The 15,918-nt window shown below is 39.2% G+C and overlaps 1 protein-coding gene across 6 annotated transcripts in view; it reads right to left on the reverse strand.

Annotated features, from left to right (window-relative positions):
• The window catches only part of QKI (QKI, KH domain containing RNA binding), a 154,755-nt gene that overhangs the window by 3,390 nt on the left and 135,447 nt on the right, over positions 1-15,918 (reverse strand). The window contains exons 5-7 of one of the 6 annotated variants that reach the window (XR_002070862.2): positions 8,488-8,575; positions 6,814-7,113; positions 3,981-4,841 (exon numbers count right to left, since the gene is read on the reverse strand). Coding sequence is in view for 5 of the 6 variants with exons in the window: in XM_019412742.2 (XP_019268287.1) it covers positions 3,981-4,055; positions 6,814-7,113; positions 8,488-8,575 (463 nt within the window). In the remaining variant the exon portion in view is untranslated. Of the gene's footprint in view, positions 1-3,980; positions 4,842-5,687; positions 6,110-6,813; positions 7,114-8,487; positions 8,576-15,918 lie in introns of those variants that run through there. The other 5 variants (XM_019412742.2, XM_019412741.2, XM_019412740.2 and 2 more) reach the window with 5 other exon arrangements.

Genomic DNA, 15,918 nt, shown 5'->3' on the forward strand with positions numbered 1-15,918 from the left:
AGCCCACTCCCACCAAAAAAAACAAAAACAAAAACTGGTTAACAAGAAAAAATAGAAATAAAATACAACTAACAACTAATAGTTAGTAGCAGTCAATGGAGGAAACTGGAGAACAACAACAATGAATAGGTTTGATAAACAGAATTTTGAAACAGTCAGTGCAGTTATCAGTATCTGACTGCTATTAAGCATTAGTATTCTCTCAGAGGCAAGCATTAAAGCAACTATTAATGATGGATGTGATTATTAATAACTGATGATCAACAGAAATGAATCTAAGGAAATTTAAATTCCTATGAACAATTTGGTTCAACATAAACTCTGGGCCAAACAAGGTTTCTTTTGTTCAATAAATGTTTATTGCTTTTTCAATTATTCTATTTACAAACAACATGGAATTTCTTGGCCTTATGATACAAAGCAATACTAAACTGTAGTCTAGCGGTGGAGGCAACGTCATGGGAACCAGAAAAAGGCCAGGCCTTTCGCACCAGCCAGCACTTTCCAGTTGAAAATACTATTTTACACATATAGAACACTTATAAAATGCACTGGCATGTAAACACTGTAAAATCCTGCCATTTAAAATTCTATACTCAAAAAGCTCTAAGTACATCAAAAAATAGAAGAAATTTCTAATTGATACCAATAAGGCATTTTAAAACTACAAACAGCTTTCTTTATTCAATTTCAAAGCTAATACTCTGCAAATACAATAAAATCTGACATTTCATATACATTCCTGCTTTATATTTTATATTTTAAAAGAAGCCACCTGTAAATACTATTTTCTTTTGCAAAATAACAAACAGAACAAAAAAAAATTAAAAAAATTACAGTAAAACACAAAGTAGTTCTCAAGTGGAAAGTTATCGTGCCCAGTGTCCTCGAGTTGTTCCTTCCTTATAATCAACCTCTGTCACATTCTGCTTCCCCAAACTTGGTCCACTTAACAGTAGTATGATTTTTAAGACTCATTCAACAGCTTAATTATTTCTACTCTATTCTGAGGTTTGAGAGAATTTTCTGTACTGTTGCCATTGTGACTAAGGCAGAGGAGATGCGAATGAAAAACTATTCAGTGCGAAGGTAGACTCCGTGCCACTCCATAAATCGAGACCCAGTGGGTATAACGTTCACAGAGTTATTTGAAATAATCTATATAATGGACTGGTTTACTTTCATGTAACAAAAATGCTTTCTAGAGTCTATCATTTAGGATAGTTTATAAATACTACAAAAATACTGTATCTTCAATGGGACCAAATCTTCCCTGAATTTCTTAAAAATAAGTGGAATTTTATTCAAAAAAAAACTTGCTATTCCAAAATTAAAGAAGAAAATAAATATTTAACAAGATGTAGTCATACCACTTCATAGTCACTCCCAAAATACAGAATCTTAAAGCATTTTTGATATTACTTAAGATTTTGATTAAAATTGTATTAAGTTTCTTATACAAATTATGTAAATGGTTTTTATAAAATCATTACTCGGAAAAACTCTGATTATGTTTTTTTGTGTGGAAGAAACAAAGCAAACTACCACTTCTATACACACCAGAACATCTAGAACATGTCCTCTGCCAAGTCCTGGCCTCCCACAGTACACACAGGTGTGTCCACCGTGCAAAATCACTTATGGTTCACTACGACTAACAAGTCAGTTGGTCTTTTACAGGCTTCAAATTCAGTTTTGAAACAGGTGTCGAAGTGGGTTTATTTTTAGTAAAGAACTACATATTTGTCAACCATGCAGTACTCTAAATGCATATATAAAATTACATGGTTATACGTCCAAGGGCTGAGTTTCCTTGCATTAAAAGTGAATGTTTATATTAATCTTCCCTTCAAAAAGAAAAAAAAAAGAAAAAAAAAAAACCTCAAAAATAGAGAAAACAGTAGTATCATAAAATAATTTAAATGAAGGACTTCAGACATCTCCCTTAGACCCAATGAGTGCATACAGTGATCATAACAGCAGTATACAAGTATTCTGTTATTTAAAGGAAAAAAAAAAGAAAAAAAAAAAAAAAGGTAGCTTTTCGGTTTGCTGACATTGCATTTTCAATAAAAGTGAGAAGACTAATCACAAACACCTATAACTACAAAAGAGCCATGCATGGAATGTGATGTCATTTCCAAGTACTATAAAATCTTCTTAATATTTTTTTTGCCATCTCAAGGCACTGGAGCACTGAGTCACCAATAATTACTGTGTTAAAACAAAATTACGAGAAACCTCCTAAAAGGGGCAGGCAGGGAAAGGTTAATAGAAGAAAAACTACTTAAAAACACTCTTTCAAACTATTGCAGACATTAACAATGTGAAAAAGACTTCAGATTATTCACGGGATTATTGGGTTTCTTTCGATCTAAAGTGACTTTTAAAAGCAAGGTCCTCCTTCACGAGGAGACTCGTTCTGCAAGAAGGGGGCACACAGGGGCAGTGCACACCTCCACGGTGTCCTACTGTCACAGGTCATCACTGAGCTTGGAGCTTGGGGACTATTTATTTCATTCACTGAATAATCGTTAAGTAACATACGTATACGTTAAAAGTCTTCAATTCAAGGCTCTTTGAATTATGTCTGATGCTAAAGAAGTATCATCAATGTCTTTGGAAAGTATTTTATTCTGACGTGGACAACAGTTGTGTCCAATGTTTATCATCAGTATTCAAGAGAACCATGTGAAGCAGGTAGGTCGTTCTTAACTTCATAGAAGGTGTAGGACAGGAGTGGATAAATCCCTCACTTTTCCCACTAGTATGAGAGACTTCGATCAAATTAATTAGTAAGTAATACATGTGCGACAGAAGCTCTTCAAAGATCTTTTTCTACCTTGCTTCAGATTCTTACCTTGTGATGACACACTAAGAAAACAATTCAATGTCAATAAACCGAAAATAACACTCCTCAATAAACATAAATAATTTATAAAAGGGTCCAAGGGCATATATAGGACACAAATTGCAAGTGTTGAAAAGGAGAAAAATGAAGACTTATTTTCCAGTCACAGGTTAGTCAAAAAAGATATTCAAAGCTGGATTCATGTCTCCATAGACCTTCAAGAGATAGTTTACCTTCGGATAATATATTTTAGCAGCAAATGACAAAAATCAAAGGATCCATTTTGGCAAGAGAATGTAAGAATAAGAGGGAACTGATTTTCTCACTCATAAAAACTCCAACCGCATCAAAGTTATCGTCACAGTCCTAAGTACTTGGCATGCACATCCTCATGTTTACACAGTGGCTCAAGTATCTTAATAAAAAGGAAAATGGAAACTAAATCTTCAGTTTTCTCCACAAGGACACAGGAGGCATATATTCCTTTACTTCTCTCATTAAAGCACCATCCGCTCAGTTCATTTTGCAAAACCAACCCAAAATTTCACAACAATTACAAGGTATATTTTAGCAAAAGTTATTACTGAAAAATAATTAAGGCAACATCAAAATTTAATACCTCCCCACATGGACCAATTCATGTTTTAGTAGGAATAAATCACAGTACATACTAATATAGGACTTAATAAGTTAAAATATGAAGGGAACACACAAAAAAAAAGGAAAGGGAAAGAAAGGAGGGGAGGGGGAGGGGGAGCGGAGAGGGGAGAGGGGAGAGAGAAGAGAGGGGAGAGACAGGAGAGAGGAGAGACAGGAGAGAGGAGACAGGAGAGAGGAGACAGGAGAGAGAGAAGAGAGGGAGGAGGGAGGAGGGAGGAGGGAGGAGGGAGGAGGGAGGAGGGAGGAGGGAGGAGGGAGGAGGGAGGAGGGAGGAGGGAGGAGAGAGGAGAGGAAAAGGAGAGGAAAGAATCCCAACCCTTAAATCTGTCAACTATGACAAATTAATTTAGAAAAAGAAAAGACACGGTGTGCAGGTAAGCAGTTGTATTTTTCCATCAGGTGTGGTGTTGCAAATTTTACGGACACCCAGCGCATTTCTTATAAACAAGAACTGCAGAACTAAACTAACCTCGGTCTGCGGTCACAATCCTTTGGTAAGGATGGACTCGCATATCGTGCCTTCGAACTTTAGTAGCCACCGCACCTAGTTAAATTGCAATTACCAAGACAAAGTTAGAAAACATTCACAAGGGAAAAGAAAACAAACATTAAACAGCAGGTTTATCAAAATGGATTTCAAAGGTTCATTTTACTACAAAAGTTTCCTTTTAAGAAACATGTTAAGGCACAGCAGTTTTAAAATTAACCGTAATATGTTGCGTATATATGCGTCTATTAATATTGCATTCATCTCAAACATCTTGGCCTTAACCTGTTTTACGCATTCATTCACAATCCCAAGGTACAGTGTTTCGTGAACTCTAGGAGATCCAAACATAGTTCAGCTTTACTAGTCACATATTCACTGAAGTGCCTTTCTCGCAGCAGGACCACTTCAATAATGCCATGCTTAATACTGAGAATTATTTGCTAACCTTAAGACCGCTTCCAGAGTTTATCGCTTAAAAAGGTTTAAAAGCAATTCTCACAGCCTACAGATTGTGGTTCGAAACTCTGAGTCAATAAGTATGAACTGCAATGAATTAGGTGATTAGTAAAGCAAACAGTGTAGTGCCCTTAGCAGTCAGTACACTATACACTCCTTTATGAATCGCCGTTACTTTGTAAGATTACAGACTAAACCAAATTAATAACATACTTTTACTTTCTATCGGTGTGCAAAAAGTGCAAGTGAGTCACTGACTGCTAGGCTAAGCTCCCCCCACCCCCCCGGAGGCTGCTGAGACTAAGCATTTGTTAAATTCAGATCTGATGAGGGTTCAGTTAAGACCGTTCTTGAATTCTTAGCCTTTCGTTGGGAAAGCCATACCTAAAGATAAAAGGAAGGGAATTAAAAATTAGTCATCAATGAAGACTTGATGCTAATACCAATCTCCTCACTACCACCAACACACATGTCTGCATCTGTTTTGAAGGGCACTGCTTATTTTAAAATAATAGGATGTGAAACTTGATATATATCATGCATGTTATCTGTGTGCAAATTTATTATAACTTAGCAATTTGAAATAGTTTTCTCAGTTCTCCAAGTGGTCGATATCATGTTTTACTGCTTAGGTGGCAAAGCGAGAAGGAAGACTCTGAATGGATTTTGGTCACTTAGTACTCATTATTATTCATTTTACGAAGGCCAATTAGGTATCTGTATATTTTGCTTTTAATTTTGTCAGTCTAATAATTAAGTATTATAAATAAAAATTTCCCAACACAACAAAAAACACATTGCTTTGAAATGAGAGACTGCAGTGCCTCTTGCTGTTTCTAAGCAGTAAACTGGTCCATCACCCCTTCTTGCGTTTTAGATAAACTAATCTTGTACGAGTATAATTGCACGAGGCAAAATCAGCAAGATCTTGCACCGAGTGCTGGAACAGCAGCTGGTGGCTCAGAGTGCCAGCCCTGCAGGAAGCAACAAACTCCTCGAACAGACGCTGTGCGTGCAGCAGAGAGGAGCTCTGAGACTAAAGGAGCAGGCGTGGGGCCGCGGGACAGAGCGTTAACAGAAAGGAAAACGTAAACAGGTTACATGTTACATGTTATTTTAAAAATGCTTCAAGAAATGTGCAACAGAAAACAAGCCTCTCGTCAACAGCTCTATCTATAGTATAATTCTGACCTAAGGTACTTTATACAACGATTTAGAGATAAACGGAAACCATGTACAATCAAATGTATTTGCTCATGAAACAGAAGGCACCTGAGTGCGTGCACACACACAGATAACATACAGAGCATCGTGGCTTTCTTTAATTGAACAATGAAGTTTCAAGTTTAAATCTTAGTGTCCGGGTTCATGAAAGACTTTCAAATTTTTATAAATCATTATTAATGCTGGAAAAAAACCCCAGAACTTAAAAGATCAAAGTCCTACGAGTCCACAGCATGCATGCGGCACCAAGGTCACATACAATTCAAGAAAAAAAAGTATTCAAATTCTGTCTGGTAAAACAAAGGGGCAGCACGGAAAGAGTTTGTCCCACATTGACTGGTCGTGTTATAACAGCTGCTGTATTCTAGTCCTTCATCCAGCAAGTCAATGGGCTGAAATATCAGGCATGACTGGCATTTCAATCCACTCTATAAAAAAAAGGCATCAGTAATGTCTTTTTCAAGTACACCACTTTTTGTTCATGTAAAACCAAGCGTTCATAGTATGATCTTAATTTCTGCCTCAAATGTGCTCCTAAAACAGTGACTTGGTATTTACTCATCAATTCCATACTGTACTACAGAAAGTAGGAGCTTCTCGTATGTTTAACATTAACTAGAACTTCAACAAGAGAGAAAACCTGAGGAAACCTGAAGAATCCAACCAGCTGACCTGGTCCTTTTCATATTTTAAGCGATCACAAATATTAGAAAACACACAGACAATAACAGCAGTTTTTCAAAGACCTCAAAATATTTTCACACGGAATTTTAAAATTTAGCTGACAACTTAAATACATCTCTGAGACGGAAGGACTCCAACTGTGGGCAGTGGAGCCAACGGAGGGGACGGGCCAAACTCAGAGTGACCTCACCGTGAATGTCAACCGTGAAAAGTATTTTCTGTTTAACGTGGATCTCAGTTACCAATGAGAATCTGAGCAAACTTAATAAGATGCAGTTATTTTAAGAGGGGACCATTAAGAGAGGCTGAAATAAAGACAAACTTTAGGCTTCAGTCCTCCTAATGGCAACTTGTCTCGCCTCGCTAAAACGGAGACGACCGCTTCCAAGTCTGAGGCACAAATGCTATGCAGAAAACTGCTGCTGACCGCACAGGGAGAACAACTTACCTAATACACCACTAGGTTCAATAGGATACTCAAGGATTGATGTAGCTGGCGCCAGCGTGTAGGGGTACTCGTAGGGTGTGTAGATTAAACCAGCCTCGGGCCCCGGAGGAACTATTGCAGCAGTTGGGTGAGGAGTTCCGTTTGGCATGACAGCGGTCTGTATTTGTCTGATCAAAGGCATTATGGTAGGGCCAGCTGGCGTAGGAGTACGCAGGGCAGCTGGTGGGAGAACAGGCGCAGGCCCGGTGATGATCCTCGGAGCAGCCTGGGCTGTCGCTGCAAGAGAAAAGGCAAGGGCTGCTACAGTAAGCAAAGAAATGTAGGAGGAAGTACAGAGATAGCAGTATAAAATATGGAAAATGAGAGGGAAGTAGGAAAAAGAAAGGAAAAGCAGGAAAGAAGAAAAATAAAAGGAAATCATTAGTACATGCGCTGATCACACAAAATGCCAAAGCACACCGATCAAATGCAAACGGCTTCCCCTTTCCCAGTGTGATTAAGAATAAATGTGCAAAAATTAACAAGCCACTATAAAAAACAACAAAAAGAACGCGACCATTAAAATAGGTTACATTTAGTTCATATATTCGATATATCTATGGTTTTAAGATACCGTGAGACTAAAGGTACATGCAAAAGCACATGGAAACACTCGCATTAAAAGAGGTTAAAAAATATTTTGCAATCGGGAGTCCACAGAAATACAGTTTGGTATACTTCTAGAGTAGCTTAAGTTTCAAATTAAAACAGGGATTTTTACTGTATTATGCTCGTCAACAAACTACTTTCATATAAATTTCCTGCATCTGTACGAATTCATATAAATTTCCTGCATCTGTACGAATTTAACTTCTTCATAGAGAAAGCAATACGCAAAACGTCCCATTCCTAAATATATGATTGTTAATGACATACTCATTCTCGTGAATAAATTAAAGCCAATCATTTGTAAAGCGACCGCTTCCGACCCACTAAACTGCCTATGCTCTGGCAAGCTGGCTAGGACTTTAAAATCCTACTTTAAAAAAAAATAAAAAGCCAGTAATTTAAATAGGAGATTATGTTCCTAAGACATGTCGAGTTTAGATCGCCTCAAAATGAAAAAAAGCAGCCCTCTTTAAAGTTTATGAAAGCATGCACAAATATATCGAAAGGAAAAGTGGGGTTGAAAACACTATCACCTACTGCTCTCTGTGAACTCACATATGAAATCAACAGAGAAAAATACCGCAGGAACAAGCAAGCGAGGTAACAGGACAGAATTCGACAGAAGGGTCACTGCTTTCAGATACGCTCCAAATCAGCTTTTTTTCAAAAAGAAGTTTTGAAAACTTTCTGTCTTTTGCACCAATGTGACAAAATAAGCTAGAAGCCTGACATGTATACTCAACAGAATAGGAAACGTCCTGAAACTCTCAACTTTGGAAGCTGAAATTTCATCAAAACGAGAACATTTATAAACCCGAAACCTAGACACGCTGGCGGAAGATTAGAAGAGAGCGTCCTCGATTCACGAAAGCAGTCAAAGCGGGACTGCCGGTCCCCTATCAAGCGACACGTGTTTCGACTCTTCACTCCGGAGCAGTGTTCATGCGCGGCGCCGCCCGGCGGAGCAAGGTCTACGCACCAAAGGGCGGAGACGGCTGTGGCCCTGGACCCCAGTCTCTCGCTTACGTGATTTGACGTTGGCGTCCCGGTAGGTGCCGTTCAGAATTGCAAGCTCCATCAGTTGCATCTTCTTCAGGCTGTCTTCCCCCTCGGCCTGCGCACGGAAAACACAAGAGCAGTAAGAAGTGAAGACGCCCGCGGACATCGCAGCCGCACCTGCTCCCCAGCCTTGAAACGGGCAGTGCGTGCCTACAGCCGCCTGCTTCAACTGGGAAAAGGACAACAAACATACAAACAACCAGGGAGCCAAAAGGTGCCGATATACCGACACGCAGGATACTCGCAACTGCCACTACCTACATTCCTACTTGGAAATGTCTTACACGAACTACACCGATTTTATTAAAGCTTCCTTAAAAAGCAAGAAGTAACAATGTTAATTAAGATTAAATATGGTATATTTATTCTCTTTGGCATCTATCATTTTACAGAAGATTCAAAAACTCCAATGTGCTCATTAAAGAGAAAAGAAAACCAATCCATAAAAAACAAACATCCCCGTCCCCAACTGGGATTCTTAAACATATAACATTTGATTGTGGTATTCATGCAAGAGGATTTTAATTTTCCAAAAAGGAAAATTTAATAAAATCATAACCACAAGAACTTCTACAATCTGAATACATATTCTTCTCTCTCATGCTCACGACATCCCTCTCTCCCCTCAATTAGTACATACTTAAGTACATCTTCAGGGCCACCATAAGATGCACTGTCCGAGTCACGACACATCTAAATGTAAAAGCTTTCCATCACTATGTGATGGTAACAGGCATAAACCAGGATGGTCTTTGACCATCAAACTGCTTGGCCATCCCACTTACCGTGGATGTGCCCCACCCTTTCCATTTACCGTTGTCACCCTTGTTCTCGTCGATATTGTTGTTATTACCGAAACTACTACCATATTACGTTAAGGGTATCTGTTCTTCAAACAATCTATACAATGGTAAGATCAAATGCACAAAAACAACTTTTCTACTTATGTTCCTTAACATTTTCATGTCTTGAAACCCTTTCACAGTTTCTTACTATCTAAAAATATAAACCAATGAAGCTATCTATGATCTGGGCCCAAATTGTCTTCTCAAGTTAAAGCAATTAATCTTCTACTATTTTGTACATGTTATCTCATGCTACAAATCCCTGGTATGAGTCTCTGTGCATATTCCTATTGCCTCCACCTTGAATGTCCTTCAGGACTCCATTCCATCCCCCTTCTTTCGAAATTCTACTTAATCTCGGCAAACTTCAACCTAAATGCTACCTTCTCAAAGGGCCATCCTTAGATTATAAGGCTTCTACCTTGATTTATAGTTTCATGGACATCACCACTACCAAAGTAAACTCCTTGGGAACACAGTCTATTTCTTACTTCTCATTGCCTATATTCATATTCCCATTCACCTTATCCTTTAAGTTATTTTTGCTAGGACATATATTTCTAGATGATTGGTAAGAAAAATTTTTATTTCCAAACCTCAAATATCTAAATCCTACAGGATAGATATTAGCTACCGTAAAAGAAAGCAGATGAAGGTAGAAATGGAACTATATGCTACTCACATATTTTATGCATTACCTAAGCTTCAGAATATTTAAAAAAGAAAGCAACCCAATGACACATTTTTTCTGACTTGGTTCAGGACAGGAGCAAGGCCAGATGACAAGCTTCTCTGTCCTTTTCTACTGCAATCAATGATACACAAAACTCTGTCCTTGGCACTAAGGCAGCAAAGGGGATACTATCATTTATAGTAAACAGAACTGCCAAAATGGCTTTTAATAAACCACAAAGAATTAAAGAGAAAGATGAGTGAAACCATGATGAAGACAAAGTTTAATGTGTCACCGCCAACTTTTCAAAAACCTACGTTGCAGGAGAAAACAGAGAAGATAGTCTTGAACGCTTGTGGAATTACTATTCCTTGACCCCTATGAACTTGTACAAAGATGAGTGAGAAAAAAAGTGAAGTAACAGGATTTCTTTAAAGCCACAGCAATTACTTTAATGATAAAAATAAGTAAGCACCATCAATGAAAGGGACAAATTAGAAATCCATCATCTAACTCAAACTCCTTAAACTTGTTCCCTGAAAACTAGTAATATTAAAAATTAAAACTCACCAAGTCATTTCAAATTTAAATCTATAGATAACAGAATACCAGAAGTATATAAATTACACTCTACATAAAAAAAAAAAAAAAAGCAATAGGTGTACCTTCAGTGACTTGACTGTGAGAAAAGAGTACATGTTTGAAAACGCCAGCAAGTAAGAGGTAGAAATAAAGACGGAAGAAGTGATGAGACATAATGTCTCATACAGAGAGCTCTGTACAGAGAAGAGGTACTCAAGCGCATGTTTTCACTCCACTGTTCCTTTTAGAAAGTGATAGAAGCATACTCATTAGCTGGTGATGCAGTGTCAAACAGAGGAGAAAGGTCACGGAAGAAATACACACGTGTACATCAGGGTCCGTGCGTACGTGTGTGTGCCTTTTGCAGGGTGCGGGCTGCTGAAAAGCATACAGTGTCGTCAGCAGAGGCCTGCCCCCCTCCCCCCGCACACACCCCGCCCAGGAGGAGAATAAAAACTGGAGCAGCACAGCTTCACGAGGCAGCAGCAACGGAGTATGCCACGGTGCCACGGTGCCACGGCTGGAGGCCACAGAGACGTACAAGTTACGCGTGACAGTGTGCACGCTGGATTACATCGCATTATGGCAGGTCCGCTAACACTCCCGGCAGAGCACAGAATCTCGCCGGCAAAGCTACAATTTACACCCACTGGTCTCGCTCCAGAACGAGCCGCACTCACTCCGGTGTCTTCACCGCTTCTCCCCACGCCGCCCCCCATTCTGTACCCACAGAGCCAGCCCAACGCTGTGTCCTAAGAGTTTGCAGAGTTCGTTACAGAATTACTCTCACACAGAAGTGCGATTTCAACCTTCGTGGCCTGGTTTTGTCGGCGAAACTTGGCACTGTATACCTGCCTGAGTGCTGCTGAAGGTGTAGGCCGTCTCTCAAATTAAGGTCAGAGAAGACAACGTGTTGGTTTCTTAGGTAATTTCACTTAGTCTTTTTCTCTTGTCCAGCGGCCCTGTTCTAGAGCTTCTACCGGCCACGCTTCATGCCAGGAGTTTATGAGACTTTTCCTCTTCTCTCCAAGACAGAAGCTAACCAAATAGGGCATCCTAAAATCATACATCTTAACTCTAGACGTTTCCAAAGGCATTTTGTAGAACCCTGTTCAGGGATAAACACTTGTATAGAAATGGAACTCTAACTTTTCCTTCTGTAACAAAAGCATCTGTCTTTAACTAAACCTAAGTCATAAGAGGGTATTTGAGAATGCTGAATCCAAGTGGTCATCTAGAACTTTATAACTTCTCATTTCTCAAGTATTCGCACTGTATTTTAAAATTCCAGGTATAATTTATATGCAGTGAAATCTTGAGATCTTAAGTGCAACACTCAAACAGTTTTGAGGCATGTACATCAAGACACAGGATGTTTCTATCAATTCGTAAGTTCCCTCGTGCGTCTCTTCTTACTCAAGGTCCTTCCCACCACCCTCTGCCTCCTGAAACCACCGATCTGATTTTTATCACCAGCTTAGTTTTGCCTATCCTAGAATTTTATAAAATGGAATCAAAGAGTATATACTTTGTGTGTCCAACTTCTCTCCCTCAGCATACTTATGGAACTCATCCATACTGTTGTGTGGATCAGTCGTCCGCCTGTTTTGAGAGCTGAGTAGTATTTCATTTATTTACCCATTCTTCTGCAATGGACATTGGGATGTTTCTAGTTTCTGGATGCTGTGAATAAAGCTGTTATGAAAATTCTCATAGTAGGTAATTTTGTGACTATAGTTTCCCCACCCCCTGCCCATTTCTTAAATACATACCTAAGGATGGAATTGCTGGGTCATAGGGTAAATAAGTATTTCTCTCATATTTAGTATGAAAAACATGTAAAGGTTACTGAAATATTATGAACAACATACCTTTGAAACATAAACGTTTAAAACTATAACAAACACTTGCTAACTTTTCTACAGGTCCACTGCCCCGTATCTAAAACCTGTGGCATCATAAATGTTTTGAGAAATGTTCAGAGTTGTATAAAGATAACATAAAGATAAAGGATTAAAGATAAAGGATAAAGATAAAGATAAAGGATTAAAGATAACATAAAGGATTACATAACATCCCCAATGGGTCTGGAGGAATACTCCAATAACCCAATGTGTAACAAACATAACATACATTAAGTAGGATAAAGACAGAGTGTAAACATATAAACATACTTTTCTGAACCTTTTGGAGTTTGTAATTATGGATGACAGATTATGGGTCTGTATAAATATATATAACTTATACATATATTATAGCAATTTACAGCTATGTTAAAGGGACAGAAATAGGTCGTGGTTAATACTAGATGAGAGTGAACAGGTTCTAGCATTTTAAAGTTGAACGATTTATACATCACCTTATTAAAACTACATATTAGGTTTTCCTCATCTTAACATTTTATGCTTTATACAGATCTATGGCACTGGTACTGTTATCACCCCTGAGGTTCAGACAGGCTAGGTACCTTATCCAAAGTAACATACGGTCACGCTGCAAAACTGGCTTCCAACCCAGAGTACCTGATCTAAAGTCCTTATCACAACTTTTCCTTTATGTACTGCCTTTCAGTGGAATTATCTTTTCAATTCATCAAAGACCTCACATGAGAAATTAAGAAAATCATGTTTAGTTGGCAACTTTAAATTGATAAAGCACACGTTAAAAAAACTCCACAACAATGCAATTACAACAGAGAACCGAAACAAATGTATGAGTATCTCCAAATCATTAAAAATGTGACTAGTACTATCATTTGCCTGTAAGAAAAGCCCAAACTCCCCGGCTTAGCAATCAAGCCACGAAACAACTTCTATAAGCAGCCCTATTTGCAAATATTCTGCATTGGTCAAAATCATCTACCCACTATCCCCTAGAAGCCCACTGTGCTTTTCTGCCTCCAAGGTAGACAAGATCCTGTCTAGAAGCATCCTATGCATGTCTCTTTCACAGCCCAGATCACTGTCCTCTCCAGAGTAGATTGCTTTCGAACCACACCCACCTATAATGGTATCATTTTCCTAAATCTATGTTGCTCCTTTTGGGGGACTTAATCCTATACAGACAGCCATGTACTACTATCTCCTCTTTTCTATTTTTTCATGTTGTTTTTAGGAAATTTCTCCTGTGACCTGCATCCATAAATTAACCAATAATCAATTACACCAGTCATCTTCTAGACCCCAATGACTTGCAGAGGTGAACCTGATCCCTGACATTTAAAAAAATTCTTTTCTATAAATTTGCAATAATGAGTAGAAAAGGTTTTCCAAACATAAAAAGTACCTGACTACTTACTGCACTTGGAAAACAAGGGCTGACTAAGAAATGTGTAGAGGGGCGCCTGGGTGGCTCAGTCAGTTAAGCGGCCGACTTCGGCTCAGGTCACGATCTCGCGGTCCATGAGTTCGAGCCCCGCGTCGGGCTCTGTGCTGACAGCTCAGAGCCTGGAGCCTGTTTCAGATTCTGTGTCTCCCTCTCTCTCTGACCCTCCCCCGTTCATGCTCTGTCTCAAAAATAAATAAACGTTAAAAAAAATCATTAAAAAAAAAAAAAAAAAGAAATGTGTAGAGAAAAGAGAAAACAGAGTGACCGAAGTTTATAAACAATTTTAATACCAATCATCACCTGTATCTGTTCTGTCAGCTAAAGAAAAGTCTGACAAAGAACATAGTGGACTTAAATATAAATCGAGGATTTTACACAGGAGAGTGACCTAACAGGATTTACCTTTAAAGGCACATTTTGTTATTTTGTGCATGGACTATTGGGGGCTTGAGGACCATTAGAGACCAGTCATGAGCTTTACTGCAGAGTCCCAGTGACAGAAGATGCATGGGACTAGGACAGAAGTAGTAACAGATGGCAAAAGAACCCGCAAGGACTTGATGGTTGGTCGGATGTAAGGAATGAGGGCTAGGAGACATTAAAGACTAATGTTCAGGCTTTTGGATTTAGCAATCAAGTAGATGCTTTAATGAGAAGATAAAGGCTGAGGAAAATGGAATTGAGAGTTCTGTTGAGAAATATTAAGTATGAGAAGGCGAATACTGTGGCTACTTAAACAGGCAAGTGGTGATGTCAGGTAGACACCTGACTATGAATCTGGGGTCTACTTACTCCAACTTATCCTATAAAGCTAGTAGAAAACTTAACCTCCCACTCGACTCTAGAATATTTTCTCCAGGATGATGTAGCAACTACTAAGTTCCAAACTGACCTGCTATGTGTTTTCACTGTTGGGTCTAGGACTCTGTATAGTACGATTTCTTCTTTGCCAGCTGGTTCTGTTAGGTCCGCACAAGTGAGATGCACAGCGGAGGACGTTAAAACAAGACTGAAGAGCCAGCGGAGGGGAGAAGGGACGCCCCTTCCTATGCCAGCTGTTCTCAGGCTCCACACTCCCCAGCACTTCTAGAACCAGCTTTCTGGCGTCTCAGCCGTGAGGAGTAACATCAGCCAACCAGTTTATCTACTCCTCTGAGCTACTAAGGTTCCATTAACTAGTCAAGAGGCCCCACCCTGTCAGCGCTCTCGGTTCTAGCCCTGCATGAACTCTCTCAAAGTGCCTGAGATCTAACAAGAGTACCAATCTCTCTCTTCTCTCTCCCAGGCCTGGGGTAAAAGCTGCTTCCTGCAGTTTCTAAATCTGTGTTACACCCCGTTCCTTTTTCAAATTTCAATACCTGTCTAACCAATTACTTTATTAATTCTCTCCACTGAACACCCTAGTGTGCTTTTTGTTTTCCTGATACGGGAGTTCACAGAACCTGCATTTCCCAGACTGGCATTCAGGGCCACACCAGCTTCTCCTCCTTTTGTCAACAATCTCATTTTGTGTCAAACTTATGTGGACTCTACGATGGTCTACCATTTCTTCAGATTTAAAGGCTCCTCGATTTCGCCTTCCGTTCTTTTCCCAGTCTTCAATATTTAGTTAACAGATGGCTAACGGACACCTACCATGGTACAGATACTGTGCTCAGTCCAACGCAAAAAGAATGGTGTTCGCAAACTGAAGAGCATGGAAGAAATCCGCAGAATCGTTACAGAAACCCAAAACTGAAGAGATGTATCAGAACTCTGTGCTTAAGTGGAGAGGTAAAGACCAGCTAGCATCCTTGCCTCGCCTGGGCAATACAGCCTGATTATACAGCCTGATTACCTTTTACCGAGTAAGCCCTCAGTTCAAATGATCTGCAGAGAGGACCTTACCGTTTCACTGGAAATTCTGTGGGTCAAAATGTCAGAGATACAATAAGGGAAGAAAAGTCGTGGCATATGTTTTTCTATTTGCCA

Source organism: Panthera pardus, unplaced genomic scaffold, assembly GCF_024362965.1.
Source record: "Panthera pardus isolate Hobbes unplaced genomic scaffold, ASM2436296v1 HiC_scaffold_17, whole genome shotgun sequence".
NCBI lineage: Eukaryota > Metazoa > Chordata > Mammalia > Carnivora > Felidae > Panthera > Panthera pardus.